The sequence below is a fragment of the Gymnoscopelus microlampas genome (assembly GCF_963454915.1).
Source record: "Gymnoscopelus microlampas genome assembly, chromosome: 4".
NCBI lineage: Eukaryota > Metazoa > Chordata > Actinopteri > Myctophiformes > Myctophidae > Gymnoscopelus > Gymnoscopelus microlampas.
In genome coordinates, this window is record NC_139941.1 from 52,537,339 (window position 1) to 52,550,423 (window position 13,085).

Sequence of the window (13,085 nt, forward strand, 5' to 3'; positions counted from 1 at the left end):
GTTGAACTCACCACTGAAGCTTCTGACTGGAAACTTTAACTTGAATTTCACTTCCTGATTCACCCAGCAGCCAATCAGAATTATTCTTTTATTAAACATCACCAGTTACTAGAGAGACATGTTGATGTCAACAACCAACCTGACAGACTGTACATAATTGTTTATTTATTTATTTATTGTTTGTTTTATTTGACTCTTGTTGGTAATGTCAACGTGTTGCTCATGTCAATAAGGACACTTTAAATCTGATGTAATTTAAAAGTTGAAACAGACAGACAGACAGACAGACAGACAGACAGACAGACAGACATTTTAACAATTTATTTATGTCCACACAAGTGAAACTCCCAGGGTGGTGTAGTCTGGTATTCTGTTTCCGGACCTAAGTGCCCTGGCTACATTTGCTAATGACTGCTAATATTGTATTTGTTTTTGTCCTTACAGCACTTTGGTTGACATGGTCATGTTAAATGTGCTATAAATACAGTTTTAGTTTAGTTGAGGTGTTATATAATTATGAAGTAAAACAGTCATCAGTATTATTGAGCTTTTTGTCTTGCAGTTGAAACACATTTACTGTCAATTAGTTTTGTTGAAATCAGCAAATGGTTGTGTGTGTGTGTGTGTGTGTGTGTGTGTGTGTGTGTGTGTGTGTGTGTGTGTGTGTGTGTGTGTGTGTGTGTGTGTGTGTGTGTGTGTGTGTGTGTGTGTGTGTGTGTGTGTGTGTGTGTGTGTGTGTGTGTGCTGTGAGTGTGCGTGTGCGTGTGTGGTTTGAAGCTTCTCACTGGAAACTCCCCAAATGTTAATTTCACTTCCTCATTCACTCAGCAGCCAATCAGAATTATTCCTTTATTAAACATCACCAGTTACTAGACAGAGAGACATGACATGAACAACCTGAGAGAGAGAGAGAGAGAGAGAGAGAGAGAGAGAGAGAGAGAGAGAGAGAGAGAGAGAGAGAGAGAGAGAGAGAGAGACAGACAGACAGACAGACAGACAGACAGACAGACAGACAGACAGACAGACAGACAGTTTGTTGTCACATGATCTTGAAGCTTCTATCACTTAAAGGACAAGACCACTTTGGTAGAGGTTTGGGTTGTGTATTTACCTTGCCATGATGTAACTCCAAAGGTGGACAAGAAATCAAAAATAATTGCTCCATTGATTAGAAATTGATCATTCAAGACATGCTCCTCATTGACTTACATTGTACGGTGAAACATCTCTTAAAGTCACTCTTTTAGCACGTAAACGAACACAAACAAAGCTGATTCAGACAATATGGAACATAATCAAACCCAGTACCCTTTGTTTTTTAAATAAAAATGTCAACCTCCTGTTGATTTCACTATTTTTAATAAGAAGAAACCCGGACTGGATCTGCAGATCCGGGTCAGATTCTAATCCAGCCCAAATACCCAGCACAGGCCTCAGAGGTGCACCTTGCAAATCATTAGACTTTCAATCCACTAGCATTGGGAGTCTGGGTTTGATTCCTGCTTGTGACAATACTTTTTCAAACAACCGTGGACTACTTTTTTTCGCCGATAAAGTACAGTTTTGGACCGGACCGCGACGGAGGCGCGCCTACTCAGCAGACCTTGAGGCCGAGGAGGCGCGCCCGAGTGCCCGCGCTGACCGCACTGACCGGCCGATGGTCTGCTAGTCGACTAAGCGCCGTCCGAGTTATGTACCGATAGGCACAGAATCGTAAATGATGGTGTGGGGACTGCGTTTTCCTCAACTCGTTTCACTCAACTCGCCTGTCTCTCCCCGCACCTGCCCCGCCCCCCGCCGCTACTGAGACCGGGGGTATAAAGGCAGGTCGCGGAACCGCGAGGGAGAGAGAACGAACGAGAGAGAACTTCCTCGTTCCTGAGAGAACGAGGAAGTGAAAGTTTGGGGAGTTTCCAGTGAGAAGCTTCAACCACACACACACATGCACGCATACGTGTGTGTGTGTGTGTGTGTGTGTGTGTGTGTGTGTGTGTGTGTGTGTGTGTGTGTGTGTGTGTGTGTGTGTGTGTGTGTGTGTGTTTGTGTGCGCACGTTATGTACCTTTAACCACTCTGATGCTCCAAGATGTCACATTTGACCTTTGACCAAAGAGATGTGGTTGAGTTAGGAGGTCAAATGTGACTCCTCTATGTGAGAATGTGGAATACCTTAGATTAAATTAATAGAGTTTTACTGTACAGCCTTCCAATCCAACGGTCTCTGAGTTCTGGCCATTTGAAGTGTTAAACACAACCTGATGAAGCCCTACATGGGTGAAAAGTTGTTCTGATTGTTGTTGATAAAAAGACATGAGAGCAGTATTTAGTGCGAACATTCCCATCTTTTTCACTTGATTATTTTTGGTTCAAAGAACTGTGGGGATATACATATCCCTTTTTACACTGGTGAAACAATTCACTGATCTGACCTTGATTTAATTTATTGTAGATTTAGGAATTTTGGAGGTCCAGTATGCCACAGTACTTGCCCACGTGGTGGTCACTCATTTTGCTCCCACGTTTCCTGTTGTAATTTCAGCCATGATTCCATGCTTGATAGTTTAACAGTAATCATTACACAGAATAAATACAGAGGCAGAGCAAATAAGAGACATATTGGCAAATAAACATGTCAAAGTGCAGTGGATCTGATCAGTTGTTAAAAGAGGACGTCTCCCCTTCCTTTGTCTGTCTCTCAGCAGTCTGTGGTGAGGTGTCTTCACATAAGAAAGGTGAGTAATGCACTACTGTACTTCATATGAAGTCTTTAGGCTAATGTATAATTTGTTATCATAATACAGTGTTGCCCGCCGAAAATAATTTACTTTTAATCACATTTACTTGTTATTTTCTCATTCAAATCAGTTAGTTTCTTATTAAAATCAGTTATTTTCTCAGCGTATGGCACAGTGAACCTGCCATACAATGAAGCATAATTTACCCGTTTCAGTTTTGTGATACTTGGTTATTGAGGACCAGCATTGACGTTGGAATCTTCAATTCAAGATAGAACTTCTGAATTAGGAATGCTGAACCACTTCTGTCCATTTCAATTGTCCATTAAAGAAAGATCTAATCGACTGTCAGAAGCATGATGTTTTTGCAGTCAGGTGCATCAATTGGGTATGGTATGGCAAGGTATGGCAGGTGCCAAACCATGCCACTGTTTGCAGTCATTCTACTTCATATTTGATTTGGGAATGGAACACATTCATGGTGGTTCCAGACAGAGACCCGCTAGATTGAAAGGTTTGTTTAGTTAACAGTGAGTGAACTATTGGCTGATGGGAACCTTTTGAACCTTTGTCTCAGTTCACCATGATGCAAGGAGCCGTGTTGGTGTGGATTCTATCAGCGCTGGTGTGTCTGGGTACAGGTCATCACCATGCAGGACATGAAGGTAACATATCTGACCGGGGTTGTATTTGATGGGGATCCATGCCTCTGCTTCAAAAGCGTCAAATTTGCTCAAATATATCTACAAGCTCACACTGCATCGCAATGCCAAATGCTATTTTTGCTGTTTGTCAGATGAGGAAGAATTATAGGGTTTAAGTGGTTAAGAAAATGCCCACCCGGCCACCCCCCTCCTATTTTCTTTAAAGAATCTAACTCATCATCTTCAGGTCGTGAAGATAACGCTGCAGACCAGGCTGCAAACAGCCTCTCCATGGTGACATCAGCAAACAAAGGTTTTGCCTTCAACCTGTACAGGCATCTGGCCGCTCAGACGGACAACCAAGGCAAGAACGTCTTCTTCTCACCCGCAAGTGTCAGCCTGGCCCTGGCAGCCTTGTCTGTAGGGGCCCGGGGCCAAACCCACCAGCAGCTCTTCAGTGGTCTGGGCTTCAACAGCTCCGTACTGACCCAGGCTGACGTAGACCAGGCCTTCCATGGACTTCTGACCGCAGCCGACAAGACTTCATCAGAAGACATCAGTGCAGGAACCGCAGTGTTTGTGGACAATAAGTTCAAGCCACGGCGTGAGTTCCTGCAGACCCTGAGTCAGTCCTACATGGCGGACGGGTTAAGTGTGGACTTTACCAATCCCACAGAGAGTGCTGCTGCCATCAACAAGTATGTAGGGGACAAGACCCACGGCAAGATAGACCAACTAGTGGAAGACCTGGATCCTGAGACCGTCATGTTTCTTATTAGTTACATATACTACAAAGGTAAGAGATGTCATCTCTGAGTTCAGTTCCTTATGTTTTTAGAATAATTTCATATACAGGACAGAAATGAAGCTACTGTTATTAGTTATTATGAACCTAACCATGGGTAGGCTTAATGTCTAACTCAGTGATTCTCAACCTTTTTCAAGGACCCCCAGTATGATTAGGCCATGGACCCCCATTTGATAACACTTGTTTAATCTCTGGGACCCATAAGGGTCCATTTGGACCCCTGGTGGTCCCCAGACCCAATGTTGAGAAACTGCCCTTTAACTAGTTCTATCATGGCTACAGTAACCTTCCCTCATTTAAGTGTTGTCTCACTATTGTCATCGTTGTTTCTACATTGTTTTCTGTTAAACAGGAAAATGGCAGACTCAATTTGACCCTGCAAACACCAAGGAGGATATGTTTAATGTGGATGAGCAAAACCAGGTACCTTATCCCATAACACTACTGTCTAACTTAACAGTTTTCAATTTGTTTTAAATCTAGATCTACAAGCTCACAACGTGCAACATATGTGTTTATTTGTGTTTGCTCATAATGTTTTTAAATAGAAGCTTTAATCAAATGTAACTCTTTCAAATTGATTTGAAGATTTTGCAAAATGACAAAATATAAGGCCCTGTTCTGACTGGCAGCCTAAATCCAGCCCAAACCTGATTCGTGGTCTATCCAGATTATAGTTGCATTGATTTTATGCAGTCTGAACAGCAAAAAAAAATCATTTTTGTAAATCAGATTTGAATCACATTCCTTAGCTTGGTCCAGACTGCATCAAACCAACCCGACTCCAATCTGGATAAGAATCAGATTTGGGCTGCCAGTCTGAACAGGGCCTGAGATAAAACGTGGGTAACTGTTGTTCTCTAGGACTCTCCTAAATTGGGATCGGCGTTGGACCCAAAAACCTGTCATGGGTCAGGCTCTTCTAATGATCCTCATGGTGATGTTGCAGGTTCGAGTCCAGATGATGAACATGAAGGACATGTTTGATGTCTACTATGACCAGCAGATCTCCACCCATGTCCTCCGTTTACCCTTCAACAGCTCTTACTCCATGCTGCTGATGCTGCCTGACAGAGGCAGAGGTTTGACACAACTGGAGGAGGCCATCTGTCCCATGCACTACACCAAATGGCTCAAAGGGATGAAGAAAAGGTTTGAAATTACACTTTAAAAAACATACACTCTGTACAAACTTTTAACACATTTTCTTCAAAAATAGCCAATCTGCAAGCTCTAAACCAAAACACCTGTTGTGATCTCGTAGATTTGCTATTGTTGAAGATTTTTTGAAAGCTTGACATAATCAGGGTTTATTCTATTACATTCAAAATGTAATACATGTTACTTATTACTTTAAATACATAAATAATACAAATAATAATAATACTTTACATTTATATAGCTTTTTTCAAGGTTAGAATATTACTTTCTGTGCCAAGCAATGACTTTTGCAACTTATAAAACACTTGAAGTCAGAGATGAATCAATCAGTTCCAGAATGATCTTATAACATGATTTTTCCGTAGTCTTAAGTGTTTTTGTATTTACTTTTCAGGGGGTACGATTTATTTGTTCCCAAGTTTTCCATCAAGACTCATGTAGACCTGAACGGTGTGCTGCGTCAGATGGGAATGACGGACATGTTTGTTCCTGCAGCTGATCTCAGTGGCATTGCAGAGGCTGTGTCTGTGTCAGAGGTAAGAGCTGTCACAACGGATGAGTGTCTGACTGTCCACAACCAAGCCTGACCCCCATATGTTGTGTTCTATTCTTGGATTACTGGATCATGTTTCACTCTGACACATTCACACAGAATAATGATAATCTTTCTAGTTACAAAGTAATTTACATAAAATGAAACAGTAATAGTCATATACAATTTGTGTGAATACTATGACACCATAGATGCACCAATTGCTGCCATTAGGGAGTTGAAAAGGCGTTTTTGGGGGGGGTAAAACAATTATTGTAAATTAGATTTAAACATGGTTATGGAGCTATCAAGCCTAAGGTCCAATGGCAGGCTGTTCCTGAGTCTAGGTCACCGTTGGTGACCAGCCTGGACTCTTACTGTAGGAACAACCAGTCCAGTGGAATCAGAGGACCTCAGGTTAAGAACAGTTCCAACAGCTCAGCTAGACATCGAGGTGCCAGGCTTTTAAAGTTAATAATGAAATCTTAAAGTCAATTTCTAAAAATTACCAGCAGCCAGTGCAGTGCAGCTAGAGTTCTCAAATTCTGCCCGAACCCAACCCGACCCGACGTTTTCAAGCCGGTCAGGCCGAAAATGTATGCTAATTAGTCGGGCCAGGCAGAGCCTCTGGTTCCATGAAATAAAGAAAAATGTATAAATATACATCCGGAAATATATATATTTTTAACTAATTCCATATATATATATTTCTTTTTTTCCCTGATTTTTCCTGGGTTTTCGGGTCTAACATTAGGGCCCAGTTAGGGCCCAGTTAGGGCCAGGCCTTAATTTTCAGGCCTGTTGAGAACTGTACGTGCAACTAGTACCAGGGTTATGTGAAAATCACTGATCTATTATCACTGTTTACGTGCAGGTTGTGCACCAAGCCACACTGGATGTAGACGAGACTGGAGCGACTGCGGCTGCAGCTACACGCATCGGCATCGAACCAAGAAATGGTCAGCCCGTAGTCATTCCTCAACTGAGGTTCGATCGTCCCTTCATGGTTCTCATCGCTGACTCCTCTGACAACATTATGTTCGTGGGAAAGATCGTCAATCCAAACGTCTGATGAGACAAATGGTTTGTTCACATTCAAGCACCTTAAATCCTCTCAAAACCTGTTTCTTGTGGACCCTTCATTTCATAATCCTGACATCTGTAGTGTTTATATGTGTTGTTCTTGGCTTGTTGAGTAGTAAATGTAAATGTTTCGGCCAGGGATAGAATACTAGGTTCCTAATTATTCATAGTAACAGTATAACTGAAGGTAATCTAATATGAATGTACTGGCAATAAACATACAGTACTTAGGTTACATGACAAATGGAAATCTGTTCCTTTTTTTGTGCATTTCTGCTTCATTTCAATAGGTCAGTGTGGAGAGACAGTCAAGGTGGGGGAGAAAGTAAGGGAGTGACAAAGAGCAATGGTCGAGCTGGCCTGGGAATCGAACCAGGGAATCGCTGCCATGGCATTAGAGCCTCAGTTGCTAATAAATAAATGGTTATTCAAATTGAACAATATAAGGTATTTCCATGCACCTCATATAGTGGATTATTTTAGGAAAGCAATCTAACATAAAATGGTTTGACATTTGCTTAATATTTTTTTTAACTTTTTGTGGGTAATTTCATATAAGATTTTACAGTTCAATTGGACCTTATAGTTAATTACTCACAAAAGGTGTGTATACCATATCGTCTCTGTCGGGTGCAAACATCTATGTCCAGAACTGTTAATTTTCAGGATTGAAATTCAAAAATAGCAAAAGTAGCAGATCTACAAGCTCAAAAGATGTTGCTGTTTTGAGCTTGTGGATCTGCTACTGTTGATACTTTAGCGTGACACTGCATGGTTTGATCAAGTAGGGCATTCATTTACGAGAAAACACAAAAGGTTTATATATGGAGATAAGAGATTTCTGCCCGACAGCAACAATATGTTACTACACATGTTACAATTAGCGAACATTGCTGATATTTTATTTATTAGTTTTGCTTTATAGTGTAAAAATGTACACACATAAAATATGCTGTAGAGATTGCCTATTCCTTACTAGATACTGTTCCTCAGTAAGGTTTGAGATCAATTGTGGATACCACTTAATACTATCCTCTGATAGTAATGGATACAGACAGATTGTGTTTTCATCCTGACACATTTTGTATTGTAACCAAGAAAAGGGACATGTAGTTGTACTTCTGAATTAAATGAAAATACATGCTATACTTGTTCTTTGTTTTCTTTGTTTTTTATTGACCAGATCCAACACACGTTCATGTAGGGTGGTAAAATCACAGTTAAGTTCCATTTACAATATTATTTACAGCATTTGCAGTAGCTTACAGACTTGGCTACTGAGTTGCATTAACTCTACAGTATTAAACCTTGAAGTGCTATGCATTGGCCTGTTCACAGGCATCTATCCACTCACTGAAAACATCCACCGGCTCTGACAGATAATGTATAGGCGTTTGGTACGCCTCCATGCAAATACGGCATGTTATAACTCCCACATTTCGACTCCTTTCCATTTTGACATCACAGGAGTTGTAGTGGTTGCAGAACGGGCAGGTGAACATGGTGTCCAGACCCATCTGTTGTTTCTTGGGTGCTGGCTTCCTCGTCGACTTTCTGCGTCCCATTATTGACCTGTCAACACCGCCCTATTTGCTCTCTGCAAGGTCTGCTGTAACGTTCAGAGAGGCTGGGTTAGATGTAGTTCGTAGTTGGACTGACTTCTGAATCTATTGACGTGCCCCTTATACATGTTGTGAGAGATGCCACATCATGCTGATGTCACCTCATTTTCACTTGACCCTATATGGAGCTTACGTAGTACCTATATCCTTATGGTGCTTATGGTATGTTATGTTCATGGCGTCAGCTCAGATGATGTCGGCCTCTGCGCACTATCCAAGACGCCAGCATCGGCTTACATCTGTTCTGTCCATGACTCCAGTCTCAGATGACATAGGTCTCTTCAACCCTGCTCCATATATGGGTATCTTGTATATGGTATTCATCGTAGAGTTCCAGAGCTATCGTTTAGGTAGCTCTATCAGACAGGACAAACCCTCTTCAACATAGACTAAGCACAGAGCTCTGTCTCCGTGTGACACCTTAAACTCATCTTCACCTTTATTTAGGTGTGTTCTGACATCACAGAACAAACGGTTCCATCAACAAAAATGGTCATACAAGAGTCTTGTGCTGCTTGTCTGCTGTACAGTCAGGTCATACGTTTGTTTGGGTCACCAACGATGTTAATCGACAACCACCCAGAGTCAAATAACATCCTCAGCTGTTATACTGGTACATGGTAGCATGTACAAACAGGGGTGAGAAACAGAAACGTCTCCACAGTTCATAGCCCCCCCCCCCCGCTGACATAACCGGTGTGCCCTGCTGTTCTGTGTTATGGAACACCATGTAACCACAGCCCAGGAGGACGCAGCTGCGCAGCCCGATGTGTTCCGCTACCGCATAGAGCGGCCGGTCTACGATGAAGGCTACATCCAATCCCAGCTCCTCCACCGCAGAGAGAGGCGTCGCCCTACCCTCCGACAGAGACTTGCGCGGCATGTGCCGTGTTCAACAGAGAGGGCCAAAGCAGCGGCTCTGAGCTTTCTGCCCATTTTAACATGGCTGCCTTCCTATCCGGTCAAGCGGTACCTATTTGGGGATGTCGTTTCAGGGCTGAGCACCGGGGTTATGCAACTCCCTCAAGGTTTAGCCTATGCCATGCTGGCTGCCGTTCCTCCGGTGTACGGCCTCTACTCCTCGTTCTACCCCGTCTTGCTCTACACCTTCTTTGGAACCTCCAGACACATATCCATAGGCACGTTTGCCGTCATCAGCCTGATGATCGGCGGCGTGGTTGTGAGGGAGGCTCCAGACTCCATGTTTTACATCCAGGCCGCCAATGGCACCGACACGTCTGCCGTCTTAGACGTGGAAGCGCGCGACGCCATGAGGGTCCAGCTGGCTGTGGCGCTCACCGCCCTAGTGGGAATCATCCAGCTGGTCCTGGGTCTTCTCAGGTTTGGATTTGTGGCTATCTACCTCACCGAGCCTCTGGTGAGGGGGTTCACAACGGCGGCGGCCGTGCACGTCTTTATATCGCAGCTCAAGTACCTGCTAGGGGTCGAGACGCAGCGCTTCAGCGGGCCTTTCTCCGCGCTCCATAGTGTCACAGCAGTGTTTAGTGACATCACCAGCACCAACGTCACGGCTCTCATCGTGGGCCTGGTGTGTATCGTCTTCCTATATGGGGTTAAAGACATCAATGAGCGCTTCAAGAAGACACTGCCTGTACCCATTCCTGGAGAGATGATCATAGTCATCGTCGCTACGGGCGTTTCCTACGGCGTCGGGCTGTCAGACAACTACGGCGTGGACGTGGTTGGGAAAATTCCAGTGGGGCTCCTACCACCTGCAGCTCCACACTTCTCTCTTCTACCCAATTTGGTCACGGATTCCTTCGCCATAGCAATCGTGGGATTCTCGATGGGTATCTCTCTGGCCAAGATCTTTGCTTCGAAGCACGGCTACAGCGTGGACGGCAACCAGGAGTTGATCGCCTTGGGTCTGTGTAACTTCATCAGTTGTTTCTTCCAAACCTTTGCTGTCACTTGCTCCATGTCACGAAGCCTGGTGCAGGAGAGCACGGGTGGCAAGACACAGATTGCAGGGCTGCTGGCATCCTTTGTGGTACTACTGGTGGTGGTGGCTGCTGGGTTTATCTTCGAGCCTCTTCCTCAGACTGTGCTGGCGGCGATCATCATGGTAAACCTGTTGGGCATGTTGAAACAGACCCGGGATATCCCTGCCCTGTGGAGAACCAGCAAAATTGAACTGGCGATTTGGCTGGTGGCATTTGTAGCCTCCGTGTTGTTGGGTCTGGATTATGGTCTTCTTGTGGCTATTGGATTTGCTGTGTTGACTGTCATCTACAGAACACAAAGCCCCAAAAGTGCCATCCTTGGCCAGGTGACAGACACAGGGTTGTACTGTGATGTGGCCGAGTATGAAGAGGCAGCGGAGTGTTCGGGGATCAAGATTTTCCACTCCAACTCCTCAATCTACTTTGCCAACAGTGAGCTTTATGTGAACAACCTCAGAGAGAAGACAGGTGTGCACCCTACGCATTTACAAGCTGTCCGGAAAGCCAGGATCCACAAACAGAATTCTCCACAGAAAAGGGACGCTGTTGTTACACTGGAAATGGGCGTGACCCACAGTGAAGTGACACCTGACAACAAGTTTGAGGGGTATAAGAATGGACAGGTCACAGAGACCCTCACTGAATCCGACTCGCAAGAGGACCGCTTCCTCGAACCCCTCACATCAATCCACTCTATCATTCTGGACTGGACGCCTGTCAACTTTGTCGACTCAGTTGGGGCCAAATCCATTAAATCTGTAATTAAAGAGTACGCAGCTGTGGATGTGCAGGTGTTCATTGCTGGGTGCAGCAGAACCCTACTGTCTGAGCTGGGCACCTTGCAGTTCTTCACAGGGGTTGTGACTCCTGAGATGGTATTTCCCACTGTCCATGATGCTGTGCTGCACAGCCAACAGCAGACAGGTCCAGCCACCAACCATTCTGTCCTCTGATGGAAGATACCTGATACAGTACAACCTTAGAGGTAGAGACCAGGCCATAGCTTTATAATAATAATGAAAAAATAAAATAATAATACATTTTTTAATACTTTATTTGTATTGCACCTTTCATGACATGAAATGGAGCTCAAAGTGCTTTACAGAGCAAGAATAAAGCACAAGTTCTTTATGGAAAAAGTACAAATAATTAACAATAAAAAAGAAAAGAAAAGCAAAAACATAAAACAACATTAAAAACATAGCAAAAAAGACAGTGAATCAGGCAAAAACAGTAAGGACATGAATAACAACACAGAGATTTAAAAATCAACTAAAAGCAAGAGTGAAGAAATAGGTCTTGAGCTGTGCTTTAAAGCTATCCACAGAGGGTGCCTGTCTTAAGTGTAATGGGAGTTTATTCCATGCCGTCGGCCTGTAGAAGCAAAATGCTGCTTCACCGTGTTTTTTATATGTCATTGTAGGCACCTTGAGCAGGTCAGCACTAAAAGACCAGAGGGGGCTTTTTGGAACATATCTATGCAGGCAATCATAAAGGTATGAAGGTGCCAGACCAGTTAGATCTTTATAAACAAGTAAAAGTCAATCAATCCTAAAAACAACCGGGAGCCAATGCAGTGAAGCTAAAACTGGAGTAATATGTTCTCTCATTTTAGTTTTAGTTAAAACTCTGGCTGCGGCTGCCGCATTTTGAACAAGTTGTAACGTGTCAGTTGTTTTCTTTGGCAGGCCAGAAAGAAGTGAATTGCAGTAATCAAGCCGAGAGAAAACGAAAGCATAGATCATTGTTTTTGCATCGTCCAGCGACAGATAGGCTCTAATTCGGGCACTATTTCTAAGACGTGTATTAAATTTGATTCAGAATCAATACTAACCCCCAGGTTCTTTATTGTAGTGTTACTATCTACAGTCAGGTTACCGAGTATACTTATTATTGATTCTCTCTGCTCACTAGAACCAATTATGAGAACTTCTGTCTTATCCTCATTTAGCTGGAGAAAGTTCTCACTCATCCAGCATTTGATTCTGGACAGACAGGTCAAACTGAGCGTATTATCCCCCTTTTTTTTTGTGCAAAGTATTTCATTTATACTTATTTTTACCATTTTGTCTGCACTTTTCACTGTTCGGCTGTGTGTTTTGAAAATGTTAGGATAGCTATACGTATTTCTGCAAGTCAAATGACTGATTGAACAGGTCTTAAAATAAGCCAACATTGGTGAAACGACTGGTTTTAGGTCAGTCTTATGTTGACTGTGCAAACTGACAAGTCACTTTTATGTTTTGTATCTTTATGTTAAGAATGATTACTTTACTGGAACACTGTCTCCTGCTGAGCTTTTATAAATAACCATGTTTTGTTTCTTTTCTACAATCAAATATGTGTGTATTCAAGCAAGCAAAACAACCAATATTTACAGCAGCACAAATTGTATTTTCTTTTTAACTTTATTAGTGAGAATGTATTACAAATGTACTGTTGTTAAAAAGGGTCATACAAACAAAGGAGTTGGCGCTGTCATAATGACACAGAATTGTGCGACTGCACAGACACTGCAGTAAGCCACAGTGTGCCAA

The 13,085-nt window shown here is 43.1% G+C and overlaps 5 protein-coding genes across 5 annotated transcripts in view; 3 read left to right on the forward strand and 2 right to left on the reverse strand.

The window, feature by feature from the left end:
- LOC311043212 (alpha-1-antitrypsin-like protein CM55-ST) overlaps positions 1–4,743 on the forward strand; it is a gene marked incomplete at its 3' end in the record, with an annotated part of 67,824 nt that extends 63,081 nt beyond the window's left edge. Inside the window, exons 2-5 of the mRNA XM_084054389.1 lie at positions 3,312–3,399; positions 3,626–4,174; positions 4,539–4,609; positions 4,735–4,743. Coding sequence (XP_083910515.1) covers positions 3,318–3,399; positions 3,626–4,174; positions 4,539–4,609; positions 4,735–4,743 — 711 coding nt within the window. The 5' untranslated portion in view covers positions 3,312–3,317. The remainder of the gene's footprint in view (positions 1–3,311; positions 3,400–3,625; positions 4,175–4,538; positions 4,610–4,734) is intronic.
- The window catches only part of LOC311044398 (H-2 class II histocompatibility antigen, E-S beta chain-like), a 162,246-nt gene that overhangs the window by 9,178 nt on the left and 139,983 nt on the right, over positions 1–13,085 (reverse strand). The window lies entirely within an intron of this gene.
- On the forward strand, positions 5,094–6,951 carry LOC311043213 (alpha-1-antitrypsin homolog; the record flags this gene model as incomplete). Its single annotated transcript, XM_084054390.1, has 3 exons — positions 5,094–5,338; positions 5,742–5,883; positions 6,754–6,951. The coding sequence occupies 3 exons, from the start codon at positions 5,094–5,096 to the stop codon at positions 6,949–6,951; spliced, it is 585 nt and encodes a 194-aa protein (XP_083910516.1).
- On the reverse strand, positions 8,279–8,527 carry LOC311043214 (transcription elongation factor 1 homolog; the record flags this gene model as incomplete). The annotated part of the gene is made up of 1 exon (XM_084054391.1): positions 8,279–8,527. One exon carries the CDS (start codon positions 8,525–8,527, stop codon positions 8,279–8,281), a length of 249 nt encoding a protein of 82 aa, XP_083910517.1.
- Positions 9,303–11,501, forward strand: LOC311043215 (prestin-like; the record flags this gene model as incomplete). The annotated part of the gene is made up of 1 exon (XM_084054392.1): positions 9,303–11,501. The coding sequence occupies one exon, from the start codon at positions 9,303–9,305 to the stop codon at positions 11,499–11,501; it is 2,199 nt and encodes a 732-aa protein (XP_083910518.1).